Below are 16,443 nucleotides of genomic sequence, written 5' to 3' on the forward strand. Positions count from 1 at the left end.
GTGAAGGTATTATTTCTGCACTGCAAAATACAGAAATTATATTGTACATTATTTATATCACGAGAAGGAACAGCCACACATGCAAAGAGCCACTTCCAACCGGCCTAGTTTCATTCCCATTGTCATTAGAGCCCTGAAACCTTCCAGCTCCATCACTCACAGACAAATCCTGTCTGGTTCCAGCTTTAGTTGACAGGAGCTGCATCAGTCACACAAAGTAAGATGCATGTGCATGAAGTTAAGATCAATGTTGTATACAGCGACTGGAACAACGCAAGGGTATGTGTGAGAAAAAAGCAGGACAAGCACAGTGCACAGTGGCCTCAGAATGTGTTTGACCCCATTCCTTCAGCTCACTGTATTTAACAAAGCACCAGAATCCAGCAGGGTTAAATTCAATCTGCGCTTACCCCATCCACGGTATCTGGTTTTGTGTCTTCACCTCACTGAGATGGAAACAGATGCCTCAGACGCATTTTAATGCTTTTGTCCTGTCTGGAGAAATGAAATACCCACTCCCTGACTGGAGCAGCAGCGTGAAAATATTAAAGTGATATTTCAAATGAGAAATCTTTTTATTTCCAGCGTGTAGTGCCGAGATGATGTCGTGGAAATGTACTTATTCATTTGCACAACGGGGACGTCATTGTGATAGCATTAGATTTAATGGGAGAATATTCGGAAGATGTGGCGTTTCCTTGGTAATTTGTGGGAAGTGATATGGGGAACAATGCATTCTGGCCTGATAAACCATGTATGAAAAATTTTACAGGAAAATTCTTCAGAATATGAGAGTTGTGTTGTGCTGAATCTCCACCCACAGCTTCCCATTGTGAGTTGCACAGAGAGTGCATAGCTGGGGTCAACAAGAGCTTGACTCGATTTAGTGACTTGATTATAACGATAGAAAATGTGCACCTCAGGAAAAGAAAAGCTGGAATCTATAACAAGTGAGAATGACCCAGTGTTTATAGAATTGCTGCAACAGCCGGCACCAAGATCATAGTATTTAGTTTGTGTCCGTTTGGTTCATATATTTTCTTCAATTGCTCGATAGTTTAAAGCTACGTCATATCCTTTAAAAGACAAAAATAATGAGCATGGCTAAAGACAAATGTATTAAATACATTGAAAAATTTTTATCAGACTGAACGGAGGAAGTAGTTCTAAAAAATGTGATATTCTCAATTCCGAAGGGTTTGATGTGTTCATGTTGGAAGTGAAATCTGCAACAACCTCCTTGTTTTGAAAAAATAAAAGCTGCACTAGCACTTAGCGAAATTCCCTCACTAATGTAAAAGCTTTAATTAATTGAGTGTAAAAAGCCTCAATACCTATCGCCTTTCTTTAACTTATACTTGTACCATTTTATCCTCGGCCCCACGTTTCACCTTGCATTGCTCTATGCATTTGTGACCGCTTTTAAACAGTTATATTACTTTGTAACACTATCCCTCACCTTCTTCTCTAAATCATTTTACCCCCTCATCCAAACAGAAGTGCAAAATATATCTCTGAGGAAATGTGGATAGAAAGGCAATGATTTAGGTGTTAATGCTTTTTCCTGTGTGAAGACGGGGGGGGGGGGGGGAACCTTTCAGACCAGAAGGAGAAATTACACATCACCAGTGAAACAACTTCCTAGATAAAGCTTTTAGCATCGGCGCTATGTGTGCGACTTCCATTTACAACCCTGTGAGAGTTACATCTCTTTTACTCTGTGGATGTCTAACCAACAACTTTTGACATTCACACCTGACATCAGACCTGTTTCTCTTCACCACCCCAACATCACCACATACCTCTCTTGTATATAAGTAAGACATGAAGTTCAATGAGACTATGGTGGATTTGATGGTTTGCCAAATCATATCATCACATGCAGAGTTTATGCTTGTCATTAATTGTTTTTCTCTGAAAATGTAACCTTTATGTCTTGGGCTCTGAACCAATTGAGACAAACTGCTTCTCTTTCTTGACCCCAACTTTTCCTGTCACACTCTATTAATATTATAATTGATAACAATAACTTTATCTACAAAGTAAAACAAAGAACTGCACAACAGAAAACAAATGGTTTAAATACAGAAGGAAGTACATTAAATATAATGGTAATAAATCGATAGAAGCCTCTTAACCAATGACGCACCCCAATGCAAAGTACTTATATTACCGAAAAATACCATAAATATAAAGCATGAGAATAAAGTCAGTTCTCATGAATAGTAGGGATGTTGTTTGAATGCTGGAGTCAGTAAACAGCTCTCTCCTGTTTGCTAGGGGCTGAACTTTACCTATTTTCTGCTGCTTTTCACTTCTGTTCTAATATCTGTCTCTGCACTAACACCTCTGCAGCTTCAAGACATATGAGACCATGCCAAACATGCATTTGGCAGCTGCCTTTGATTATTATGACTATTTTGATTATTTCCCGTCTGTGCCAAACAGGTGCACGTATGGTATGTGGTTATCAGACAGCCGGCAGACAGCGTGGAGAAAAGGTAAGAGTAGTATTTACAATATGTTTTCTCTGAACTAGTCTTGCATCATCAGCCCTTGGGGGCCGTCCTGCCATCACAGTGTCACTGCACATGCTTGACAAGTTAATCAGTTTCCTCCAGTGGGAATTTTCTACGGCCGAGCTGTTCATCCTCATCCATGAAAAAAATATAACCACTGCCTGTGAAGCTGATAATTATGACGGGTGGATATGGCGAGAGGCTAAATACGTCTCGCTGATAATTTGCCCCAGCGGTCAGTTGTGGAAATGCAAAACATAATTTCCCGTGCTCCCACTGTAAAATACACGTCTGTGAAAATGTGGTATCTGAGAAATATGTCTGTTAAATGTAAGATATCTCAATGTCATGGTTGGGGTAAATGTTTTTCTGTGACTAGAAGAGCATCTAAAGTTAAGTAAAGTCTTTGTACCAATAGGCTGAGCTCAGTGATTCTTATTTGTTTGTTTGTTTGCCTGTCACAGCTCAATGGGACTAACAACTTAATTAATGTAAGAACTTACACAAATCTTTTCTATGAAGAAAAGTTGTGGCTAGGTGATTGTAGTATTTTTCTTCATCTGGTTCAATGAAGTCATTAGATTGAATTAAGGACTCACTCACTGTAGAGTTTACCTTACTTTAATGAACATTCCTAGTCTGGGTTGGATCCAGTATTTTTACTAATCATTTATTACTTTATCTATTAAACAACAACCATAATCCTAATGCATTTTTAAAGTAACCTTCAATAAGCTACAACAGATGAAAAGGCTCTGATATATTTTTAGTCTGGTAAAAGTGTTAAGCTTGTTTTGAATTGTGCTTTACAGCTGGTACCTGAATTAAGACTTTAATGTTTCCTAATTAATTTTCTCTTAATCAATGCCACATTAAAACTTCCCGACTGTTAATGTGTTTGTTTGTGTATCAGAGCTGATTTGAATTAAGAAACTAAAACCAAATGCACTGCAAATTAAAAGGCCCCAACTTGCCAAGATGTTTTTATTTGCTAATTAATTTTGTCATATTAGTTAGGACACTATCCTACTACCACTGAGAGAGAGAGAGAAATGAAGACATTCATTGAACAGAAAAGCAATAGCCATTAGTATGAGAGGCTTGTTTTCTGTTTGAGCCCAGAAATGCTCTGTAGAGTGGGCGGGTGGGTGGGGGGGAGGTTAGCAGCAGGGAGGAGAGACTTTATTAGAACTTGAAAAATGTCCTCTCTCTCCTCAGACAGTTTCCTATCTATCACAGTGAGGAAAAGACGCTACAGTTTTGTACATACTGCTGTTTTGCTAATTGTACAGGGCAAGGGATTAACTTACTAAACACCAGGCTAACGATAACGCCCTATCAGTGATCGCCCAGGTGGTGATTCCACTCCTGCAATAAATCCACTATAAAGTTTCACTGGCTCTACTTTTCATTTTGAGAGGCTCATAATTCTGTCAGCTTTTATAGATGGTATGATATTTTCTCAATTTGTTCAAGGCTTGTGCTGAAGGTGTAGCTGACCATATTGATCCGCCATTAAACCGAGGTTGAGCTTGTGGCTTCCCTGATTACTGGTGAAACTCACAACACGCATTCCAGCATGTTATTCTCAGCTTTATTTTTACTTGTGTACGTGTTTCATTAGAGTCTCTGCACAAGTCTCAACACATTGAAAAACAAGTCACAGCTTTTCAGCTCCTGTATTCATAAGTCACAGAGTCCTTGAGATCTTCTCTGTGTTACTGTACAATTTAATGTTTTTGACTGATGCTGAAATCCATTTGACAACCTCTCCCCAGACAAACCACGAAAGAACATGTCTTCGTGCTGAGCCAGCCATGGGAGATGTCATGTATGATTTGAGTGTTTGTTTCGAGTCTCTATGAATCAGAGTGATGAATTATCCAAGTGCATTCACGCAGAGAAACCTGAATTTGTCATTCCATAAATACCAACAAAGATTGAACACGGATTGCTCTTTAACACTTGAAATATTTACTACATACTCTCAGCAAATAGTTTACAATTGACTTGTGCATTGTTGATTGAGCTGCCATTTTTTTTTCTCGATAGAGCGATTATTCATTTTCTCTACACACCAGAAAATACTGGAAAAATGTTTTCATAGTTCAATGTGACATCTTCAGATCAATTCAATTTATATATATAAAAAAAATTGTTTACGATTGTTATAGGTGGATTTAGAGAGTCTCTGGACTTTTTTTTCTAATCATCAGCTCAGTTTGTAAAATATTGGTTATTAGCTTCACCAAGCTAATTGTCTGATTCCTCTTTTAATGTTATTAAAAGAGGAATGGAAAACCCAACCCTGCAAGTTGGTTCCTTAGGTAGGTGATGCATTAAACCCTGGGTGTGATGATTTAATTTGTGTTTGTCAGCGGATTTACTCAAAAACCACTGAATCGAGAGCAATGAAAATATGTTGGATCCTCCACTTTTGCTCTGAACTCCAATGGATTATTTCTTGACTCATGTTCCATCCGTCCAAGTTTTGTTGAAATCTGTTCTGTAATCTCTATGTAATGAAACAAATGAGGAACTAAGTAGGCATAAAACATTATCTTCTTGTTGGAGGTAATGATCATGGATGATGATTGTTGTTTCTTCCAATAATGGAGAAAGTTAGTCTTCAATAATATGAACTGCTAATGAAACATGTTATCAAAAGAAAAAACACCAACACTTTATTAGCAAAACAGTCTTTTATTAGAAATATCTTGTATAAAAATGAACATGCTCTACACATTTTTTTTTTCTATAGATAATTCATAAATATCCAGGCACTGTAATTATTTTTTATCTTTTTTTTTTTTTAAATAATTCAGTACATAAAGCAGACATGATCAATCCATTTTAATAACGAACATTAACTTGCCATTTAATTTCAGTCAGCACTTACATATTCTATTTTGTAACACAGACAAAGTGTTTTAGAAAAAACAAAATGGTTTGTGGCCAAAAAAACCTGAAATGATCAAATTCACAAACACAAACAATCCCACAAACAATACTTTTTTTTTATCAAATGATGAGAAAACATTTGCGGCCACATCTTAGACTTTTGTTGAAGCTGAGAGAATAATTTATCAAACCAAAATATTTGTTATTTATAATCCTCTGTGGTAGTTTTCCTTCTGGACATTACACCCTTCTCTTAAAGTGTTCACACGACTTGTTATGGGTTCTGACATGCAACATACAGATTTTTGCATCGCTGAGGCTAACATTAAATGAGACAAATTCCAGAGTGTATAACAAATACTTTTAGAGATCAGAGACTTGAATGAAGGTTACACACACAATTACAAACTGTAAATGTAATCCTTTTCTTCTTTATATTTGAAAGGAACATACTTTTGAAAGGTAATGGATACAAAAGCAAAATGAAGGATCCATGGAAAGACTGGCTGTGGTAGTTGAATGGGCAAATGAGGCACAGAATGAAGGCACTGGCCCTTATTTCTCAAGCAGCTGTATGTCCACCTGATCTGTTTGGAAAAAATAAAAGGAAATCAAATCGTTTGTCTTATACTTAGAAGTGGATTGTTATCTCATTAGAGGTTTTAAGCTGCGTTTTTTTAACCACTTGATTTAACAAAAATCTGAGACACTACTGACTCGTCGACATATTGGCAGACGACATCACTATCCTAGTCGTCCTTTTGAACACCTGACAAATTCAAGTCCCGGATCTGGGTCTTAAACTAAATCACTCATTGGTTTACTGCATATCTTTGCTGTGTCCTGCTGGGAAAGATGGATGCTGTCCATCTACACCTGATCCGATGAAAAAAGAGGTGTAAATGCAGCCAAGACACATATAGGATGGATTAATCCAAGACAGTGGAATAAAGTTAAGATGAGACCAGTTTCCAGACGGCTAGCAAACATAAAAACCATCGTCCTCTATCCGTCCTCTTCAATTTTTGTTGATATTAAAAAATGTTGGGACGTACACAAACTGGTTTCAATGTAGACACTGGAGACAGTAAAATATATCAAAATCAAATCTAGATACGTAGATAAATTAGTGTTTGCTTAACAAGTGTTTGCTGCAGGGCTCTTCAATGTAAAACTTGTACTCATGTATGTGAGTGTTTGGTTTCACAGTGCAGGCAGCTTTCCTTCTCTTTCTCTGCTCTGCTGTCCATGGCAGTGTTTGACAGCGCCCCTACACACACACATACACACACACAAACACGAACGCACACAGCATCGGCGACACAGCAGAGGTCGAAACTGTACTTCCAATGAAAACCTTAGTGATTAATTTCTTAATAGACTCTACCCTGTTTGAATTATTGAAACACACAGCAAAACAGATCCTTTGTTAGTTTCCATGTTTTACAGCTTTATTTCTTGCTCCAGAATTCTTTTGCAATCTCCTTATTAAGTAACCTTGCACCTTGGTCTTACACACTGCATAGTGTTTGCTTAATGTTTAAAAAAGAGATGAGTTATTGTAATTTCTTTGAAAAATAACAAGGAACCTAATTGTATTTCTAGGTCTGTATTTTGTTTTGGATTTAGGAATGGCAGTGGGCTACTAAAAAAGATGTAAGAGCCCAACAGGGGTTTGCTGTTGACATCCTCACAACTTTACCACATAGACATATAAAGAAACAAACAAATAATGAGGTTGAAACCTGTGTAAAGCTTCGGACTTAATCCACACTATCATCGACACTGTTACTTAACACTGGTCTTATGTAGATGTAATACAAAGTATTAGGTTTAATGAAGTGACTGTTAAATTAACGTTCATATGAGGAGTTCTCAATTTCCAAAAATCTAATTCTCAAGGACTGTGGAGACTCTTTAAATTTAAACGAACACAGGCTGCACCGAGTCGGTTAAAAGTGAATATTCTCACACACATGCTGCGGTACAGTATGTCATCCACCTAGTCATCTTTTTGCTCTTTGATGAAACTGCGATTGCAACTTCTCCAAATGGGTCTTCCTGCTGAGAAGCCACATGAGTCTAATTTTGCACTAAAATTACCATCAAACCTCTCATGAATCATTTCTACTGCAGCATCAAAATTCATGACTCAGAGGAGAAGGAGAACTTCTGTGGAAAGAAAAACTTTGCAAGAGGCCAAGGTGATCTGTGCACCTACCACAAATCACAGCGGGTCTTAGTGTAATAGCTCCCATTCCTTACCTTCAAGCTTTGAAAGGAATATGACAACAGACTGCTGTGGTATATTATTCCTGTGAAAATTATCAAGCACTGCACTCACTGACCGAATCTCCCTCAACCATATTAATCTCGACCCTCTGCAATAGAAAAAATCAGACAAACACACACAAATACAAAAAAAACCTGGCGTACTATGGAAACAACCTTGGTGCTTTGTTGTTTTCAAGAAAAGCATCTGTAGTGTCGACTGCTTGACTTTCAGGAGGCTTCAACAAGCGCATGATAAATAAGGGCCAATAAATCTTGGATGATTAAAGTATGCATCGCCAAGTCTCCAAGTCCCGGCTGACATTTATAGAGTGCGGTGGGAGCCATAAAGGTTTGGCTCCCTTTTTGTGACTCTTTTTTTAATTTTATTTAATTTTTTTCAGCAGAGGGTAACCCAGTGGGTAATGGTTTCAAAATGACATCTCCACTGTGAATGACAACCATGACAAATGTTGCATTCCATAGACGTTTGACAACACAGCACAGTACACGTGATGCTCCCACACGCATGCTCTGGGACTGTACACTAGGTTTGCCAGGATGGTGGCGTCATCATCATCATCATCATTATTATGAAACATTTATATAAAAAAAAAAAAACGCTGGGATGACCCGCTGCTTTATTTTTAGGTGTTTCACATGTGGTCAGTTCGGGTGGGAATACTGAATGTGCTATAGTAAGGCAGTTTGGAGAGTACTGCAGCTTTCAGCAGACAATTATACCAGTAACCAAAAATAATGAATATATATTTTTTGTACTCTTTCATCTTGTAAACTGCATTTGACTAGAGCAAAAACAGAACTCTATTTTTCCCCCTGTTTTTGTTGGAATGAGGGAAAAATGGATCAGCCTCGGAGAGAACTGGAATTGTGTGCTATACATTTCAGAAGGAGAACGGAACTGTCGGCTCCAGGTGTTCACTCAGCCTGCGTCTGGGAAACGTCACTGTTCGCCTCTCGGTCGCATCTCAGAAAGGGTGGGAAGAGGAAAATTAACTGTCCAATCTCCCCCCCGACGTCTCCCCAACTCCCTCCTGCGGATAATTTCGCTATCTCATAAATTTTGGCATCCGAGCCTTTACCTGATTCTCTAGAAAAATATGACATCCTCTCTATTTATGGAGTGACAAATTCCCATCTTTCCACCCCGGTCCTCTGCGCTGTAGAAGTGTTGAAGTCCTCCAGTGTTTCTCCACTATTCCCCAGAATCAGGTGATTTCTCCTCCAGCAGGCCCTTGCTCCACTTTTACGGTTCGTCTCTGTCTTAGATGGCATGGTTACTGTAGCTTATGTAAGTCTGCTTGGAGGCCAGCACTGAAAGGGAGAAGTGTCGCAGACAGAGAAAGAAGGTTAGAAGTGCAACGGGTGAGATTCAAATGGCCGTGAAACTGAAATCTTTTCAAGTGGGTTGTCACGTGTCGTCTTTGGTTCGACTGCATTTACACTGAAATCTGTCATTTGTGAAGATGAAGACTCAGGAATTAACTGGGCTACAAATATTGTTTTTAATCATTATGATCATCAGCTGGCAAATATGTTTTTCAAGTTATCAAATAACTATATAAATCCCCCCAAAAAAGTATTGTTTTGTCTGAACCAAAACTGAAACAAACAAATCCCCACATTTAAAAGAACTACACAATATTTGTGATATTTGTAACATGAACAAGTTGTAGAAATGGCCATTTTGCTTTTTTGCTGATGAATTTATAATATTGTAAAATAATGAATGCTGAGATTGACCCACTGCTAAAGCACATTAATATGTAGATTCAGAATCCATGGCTGTGCTAATGGTCATAGATACCTGCTATTCATGGAATTAAGGGAAACTGTCACAATGTTTTCCTCACAGCTGATTATATCATGAAATCGTCTCAAAATCACCAAGCAGATCACAACATTAGTATAAAATGCATTAGTGCTCATTCATATGCAAGTCTTTTACCACATGCAAAGACCTGTGATGTCTCTGTGCACCAAGCAAAGCATGCAGCAGCAGTCAGTGTGATGCTCTTTTGAATTGTACAGCTTATTAGATGTAAAAATGATACTGAGACAATATGTGATCTGTCCTGGCACTACAAGTGGTGTCATCAATTTTTGATAACCGTGCTCATTATTCTTTAATGTTTTCATGTATCATGGAATTTTATATCGGCTGTGAATAAAACACACGAGACAGATAAACAGAGGGCAGACCACAGAGACCATACGAGGCTCAAACTGCTGGTCAAACAGCGCTGTCATATCATACACTACCTGTGTGTATGTGTGCAGTCATGCTTGTCTGCACACATGTCTGTGTGCAAGTGTCAGCTTGTACCTGTTTGTCATTTTTTTTTTTTTTAAATAAGATTGTCCTCAGCGAGCATGCTCCATGGAGGTAATCACACTACCAATCTGCCAATCTGCCCACAGCAGCCTTGTCTGATTGAATATGTCAGAGGGGATGAATCCAATCAGAAGGAAGCCAGAGTTAGGGCAAAAGTGCTGTGGAGTGGAGCTCTGTAATGGTAAATGTTTCCGTATATTTGTCAGTGCCACGTTGGCTGTGTGAATGGGGGGCGGTGTTCCTCGCCATTTCATCCAAAGCATCTCTTCCAAGAGAAGCATTGATAAATGAACCTTATTTGAATATTTATGTGCTGCGAGGCCAAGATAAAGAATAGATGGTCCAGAAAGAATTGGAGCTGGCAGACCCATCTGTCTTTTCCTGTTCACTCTTATTGTTGTTGTCGTCCCATTACCACATATTCCTCCTTTTGTCAACAGGGATACAAATTACAGGGGACACATGGCTATCGCTTGTCTCCTGCACTCAGGCAGAGTGGTGTCATCTTCCCACATTAACAGGCCCTACCATGCCGATTGGCCATTTTACAGCGCCACACGCCAATATTGTCCATTCAAGTCAATGTCTGTTGGTCAGAGATGGATTTGCGGGGGCGTGATTACTGTGATGTGTCATTCAGGGTGCTGTATTTTGGCCGGGGGGGCCCACTGTGATGCTTTGTGCATAGTATATGCAGGCATGGGTGTTGTGGTGAACATTAGCAGAAATTAACCGGGTAAAAGAAAAAGTGGTCACAGATAATAAAAGGGCAAAAATCATTATCTAATTGGGTTACCTGAGAGCCTAAAGTCCCTCACAAGGCTCCCCTCCCCCAACACAGTCTGACACATAAGCACAAAGAACATTTGTTAGATTCACAGGTCAAACCAGAGGGTGAGATTCTGCACCTGTAAAAGGGCTCTTTAATAGGATGGGGTATTACAACTCCATTCTCACGTCAAAAAAGAAGACATGCTTGCAAGTGAAGCCACAGGCGCCGTAGTCGTAATACACATCATTGTATAGTGTTCAGCTTGTCAGAGTGTAACATCAGGACCTCTAGTAATTAGAACATGTGGGGTTGCTTGATTGGATCCAAACCTGCACCCACACAGAGGGGCTGCCTGCTCACACACTCTATCTCGGTGATTGAAATAGTCTCCTTTTCAACACTGAGCGAAGCGTCTCCTTCGTCCCTTTCAAAATCAAGAAGTGTGGGCACCCTGTCACACGTCACAATTACAAATCCACTGTGGCGAGAGTAAGCCACAATGAAACCATTATTCTTTCCCATGTATTGAAAAAGCTGGATTATCCCGGTGAAAGAGAACAGTGGCTTTCTGCCTTTATATAATCTCTTATATTTTCAGTTAGGAACATATTTACAGTAGTATTGCATCTTGGATGTTTAAAAAAATATATATTGCAAATATTAACCTGTAGGCTATTTATCCAACAGTACTCTAGTCAAATATATTTAGATTTTATCTGTGGATTTAGCTACAGATAGAATCTAATGACGGGTACACAAGTTATGCTGAGATTTGCCTGCCTGCAGATGATATTAAAAACTGTGTGGACGTTTAGATATTCCACAAGATGGGTTAATATATATGTGAGAGAGACATATCTATACCACTTATCCTTAAAACACTCCGACAGGTTTCCAGCCCATCAGAGAGCCATCAAACAAAAACAAATAACCATTTACACTATCACAGTCAGTTTAGAGTCTCAAATGAACCAAACCCCATTCTGCATGTCTTTGGACTGCAGGAAGAAACTGTGAGGCAGAACATGCACACCGTCATAATGAGAAGTGTAGAAATATTCGAGATCATTATGAAACTGTGACAGGACAAATTAGACTATGTCTGTCTGCCACCTACAGGTAATTAATGAGAAACACTTCAGTCCAGATTGTAGACACAGTTCTGTTTAAGTCCCTGGCAATGGTTCATGGTTCAAAAAGAAGCCATATTACAAAAGCTGAAGCGCAAAGTAATATTGTCATCAATTATGTTGTCACCTAAAATTAGTCAATTATTTTTTAAATGGTGTACTGTATTGTGTTATATATATTAAACCTTATCTGCAACCATTTGTCACAAACAGCTCATTACATTATATAAATCAATTGACGGTTGAGGTTGTTTTTTTGCTGCTACATTTGTGCCTCCTTCTTTTTATTGCTCCATCAGTCGTGATACTAACCTTGTGTTTCGAGACTTTCACAGAGTTCAGACTTGGCCTCTCCATTGGGCCTCAGGCCACCTTTAGGGTTGAACTTGTTGGACATGGTGGCTGCAGTGACTACAGCCTTCAGGCTGCGCTTGCGCTTGGGTACGTTCTGCTCCGGATGAAAGAGAACCACGTAGACCTTGGGCATGTAGAGCATTCCCAGCGAGACAGAAGCACTGAGGCTCACGGAGATGGTCAAGGTTGTGGTCTGGATATACATCTGTATCGTGTGAGAGACACAACAGAATCATTTGTTGAGGTTAAACTGAGTGATAGGCAGTGTTTTTTGATGTATTAGATGGAAAGGTTAAGCTGAGTACACGGTAATGAAGGGTGAGCCAGCAATTTGAAAAAAATTTCATGCAGGAAAGATATAACAAGTCATCATGTGGATAGTAGAGGAAAATACTTGCACGTAACTGCAGTTTCACAAACAAAGCACTTAAATGTGCCCTTTATTCAAACTCTTTTATTCTTTTATGCGAGTTTCTTCACTTCTAAATTCCACTTTCATTGCTGTGCTTGTTAATTTATGACATACAACTAATAGAAGAACCTCTTTCCTTGTTATGGGAGTCTAAGTTTTCTGCAGATAAATGTTTTCTTACCCTGAGGTTTTATACAACAGCATAAGGATTTTATCTCTGAGGTCTGTGACAGCTGCATCTCACAGCTGGGTAACAGATACACAGCCACAGGCAACAATGATGGAGCAGAAAAAATACATCCTAAAGCACATTAAAAGTGTCTGCCAATGATTTTTTATTTATGATAATATCTCCTGTGCTCATACAGAGTCTATCTCTGATTTGTTGATGCAGGGATTGAGATGAGTCAGCACAGTGGCTGTAAAAATAAAACCTGCTAGATCATATTTAAAATTGAATCATGACACTTTGATATTGACAAGCTGCATAGAGCAAATACAGAAAGTAATATATTGGTTGAAGTTGTCATTTCAGTAGCAAATAAAGAATCTGAAGCTCACCCTCCTTCTTTCCCCAGTACTAAAGTTTCAAAAACATTCATTAGAGAAACGGGAAGAAGAAGAGAACAACTGATTACACCTCTTGGTTGAAATTGCTGCCCGGTGAACAAGGGGCGAATGGTGTACAGTGGAAACCCAGCTGGCAGACATCCCTCATGGAGTTTTGCCTGAGGTTTGGTCTGACATTACATTCTCAGACATCACAAATGACTGAGTCGTTTGGCATGGGAATAGCCCGTAGCGCTCTGCACCATGCCAGCATGTCAACAGTAATGGATGATGTTTCCCGATATGGGACTATGACATATGTTGTTAGTATATGAGTTTTTCGACGCTTCAGCATTATTAATTTTAGTACCTTTTTTTTTTTTACCATCATGAACGTTTAAGCGTTTGAGGTAAATGTCAGGATTGAGTTATAATATATCATATTACCTATGTTTTCGAAAGGGCAATGTGTAGCCACACAATATTTTGCAAATGTAGGACATTGTTTTTTTGAGAAAGCACCTAAGAAAATAAATAAATACCATAATCTCTCATAGAGTGACTATGATGTTGATGTGTTTTAAAACTTTTGCGATAATTAAGCATCCTAATATCGTGTTAGTTGAGAAAAATAATGTCAGTGCTAACTGAAAGGGATGGGGCTTTGTATTCTGTCGGTACAGCCAGCGGCACAGGAGCCTTTCTCTGTGACAGAGGGGGGAGTGCTGTAATCTCCTGAGAAGATTACATGTGGCCTGGGGTGAGTACAGAACAATATTGTTACCCCTCTGGAGTACAGAGTGGAGTCACTCTGTGAGGGGAGCCAGGACCCTTGTCCACTTCTATCGGCCCCGTTGACATAAATTTTCCCTGACATGCCGATATGATTGCCAATCTGCTCCATCGGTAGGGCACAAGGAACCGGGCCGGGAACAGCTACCTCAGCGAGCCGAACCATTATGAAGTTTATGTGAAGCTGGATTGCTCCTTTTTGTCATTAGGCATCAGACCTCACGTGCAGACAGCTGCCACAGAGCTGTCCCAATTCGTACGCAAAACTCGACAGCAGCAACGCACATCCACATCTACTCCACGTTCTCGTATCCAATTATTTGGGCTTAAGGTTTTCTGAACATAGAATAAATTACTCGAGAGATATTTTATCATGTGCTTTTTCTTGTTGGCCCAAGGACACCATATGGCTTTTCACAGAAGACACGTCATCGTTAAAAAGAGAAGTTGTAAATAATAAGATTAATGTATCGCATGTGGCTACTTTGGTTTCAGGCTCGTTCACTTTCTGGGACACGTGAGAATTATGAAGCCGTCATTAATGTCGGTAATTAGTAGCGCCTGTGCTTTTCCTACTATGACAGGTCAAAATATGAGCTGTGAGAAACGCCCGTAGACTCTGTTCACTGCATATTTTTCATGTCATGGCATTAAACGCAAATTTGAAAAGAATAACATTACATTGCATATGACTGTATTCCAGCCAGGATGCTTGTCATTTTTTTAATAGTGAATTTAATAAATTTGATAATTTTTAATAGTGAATTTGAAAAATAGTGAAAAAACTTAATTTAACTCGGCCATTATTAATGGGATATGCATCACCTGGGCTGTAGCTTTCTGCCCTACAAAGGCCTGTTGAATCAAATGTAGTTGGTTCCAAACATGCACACAATACATAGATTAAAAGTTTGTGATTTTATTATGATTTTTTTTCTTTTGTAGATAAATGACCTTCAAGTCTTCAAACTACCTAAATTCCCTGTTTTCCCAAGTAGATTTTATTGGAACATTATTAGATTAACAGTGATTTCTGAACTCCATTTAGAAATATAGAAATAAATCTAGATGAAAGATGTTCTTACTTTGTTACTGAGCAGCTGGGAAAGCCTCCCGATAACACTAACTCTGGCTTTTGATGGAAAATGATAAACCAGTTGAAAGAATATTCCTTCTGCCTATGGTGTCCTGCCAACAGCTTAACTATAGGTTACAGAAAAGATTAAACCAAGTCACCAGCTTGTAGTCATGTAGCATTAGCCAGCAGCCTTGCTGTCTGCTGATGCTAAAGGAATTTGACCCAATCGACTAAAAACACATCTGGCAATGAGGGACGAGTGGATTCTGGATTCTGCCACAGGGTAATTCCACATTTATTCTTGTGTTACTAAATATAGAGTTTTAAGCTGTCGTTCTGTACATGGAGTAAAGGATTTCAAACTTAAAAACATGATTAATGCTAGAAACAGTTTTACTTGGCAGGCTAAAAGCACAAAAAGGCCACTCATCAAAAGATGTTAATGGTCTGTGGTAGTAAAAATAGTCGTCAGGAAGAGAGCTGTCGAAGCTGTCTGGTCTTTAATGTGCAACTGTGTAGAACCAACTCAAAATTAACACTATTGGAGGTAATTTGTGATTTGACTTTACAAAGGAAATAAATACTGTAATTGTATGCTACTTCACAAACTACCTGCTATGTGTGAATGAATGTGCAGTGATTAACTGCTCAGTAACTCCACCCAGTGAAGCTGAATCAGACGCACACACAAATACAATTAAAGCAAACATATCCAAGAAACGTTAGGTCAATCAATTATCCTCACAAGTCGACTCTAAAAGCCTTGTTAGCCCCACGGTGGAGCACAAAGCCCATCGTTTCATGATGAATACCGGCTGATGCTATTCAACAAACATAATTTGAGTGGCCAGTTTCTTCACAATGAGAGACACAGAAGGTATAAATAGTCTAAATGAAAAACTGGCTCCCTACAGGCACACGTGGATTTAAATCACATGCTGCCACTTTACTTTTTGTAAATAACATGAAACTGATGAAACCTTACGTGTGTGTTGGCTTTGGAAAACACAGACCACCAAAATAAATTGTAAGAACTGGTCAAACTAGGTTGGTTATTTAATTGCATACTGTTATAATATTTTAGTTCATAATTTGGGTTATCTCTTTAAAAGGTTTACATGTTCTATTGATCAGTAAAGGCATAACTTTAGCTCCTGTCTCTTTAAGAACCTCCTCGATTAATCCCAGTCGGCTCTGATTGACCAGTCGGCCCACACTGCTGAGACTGGTAAACTGATTCCAGTGCATGTAGAAGATGTCGGCCTCTGCTCCTGCTTTCTCATTTGTGTCAGGGTTCATTATGCATGGG

The 16,443-nt window shown here is 38.9% G+C and overlaps 1 protein-coding gene across 2 annotated transcripts in view; it reads right to left on the minus strand.

Annotated features, from left to right (window-relative positions):
- Positions 1-8,976: 8,976 nt before the first annotated feature.
- LOC133005357 (metabotropic glutamate receptor 4-like) overlaps positions 8,977-16,443 on the minus strand; it is a 110,464-nt gene continuing 102,997 nt past the window's right edge. For both annotated transcript variants that reach the window (XM_061075013.1, XM_061075014.1), the window contains exons 9-10: positions 12,262-12,508; positions 8,977-9,026 (exon numbers count right to left, since the gene is read on the minus strand). In XM_061075013.1, coding sequence (XP_060930996.1) covers positions 8,977-9,026; positions 12,262-12,508 — 297 coding nt within the window. The remainder of the gene's footprint in view (positions 9,027-12,261; positions 12,509-16,443) is intronic.

This window comes from Limanda limanda, chromosome 7 (assembly GCF_963576545.1).
Source record: "Limanda limanda chromosome 7, fLimLim1.1, whole genome shotgun sequence".
NCBI classification, from domain to species: domain Eukaryota; kingdom Metazoa; phylum Chordata; class Actinopteri; order Pleuronectiformes; family Pleuronectidae; genus Limanda; species Limanda limanda.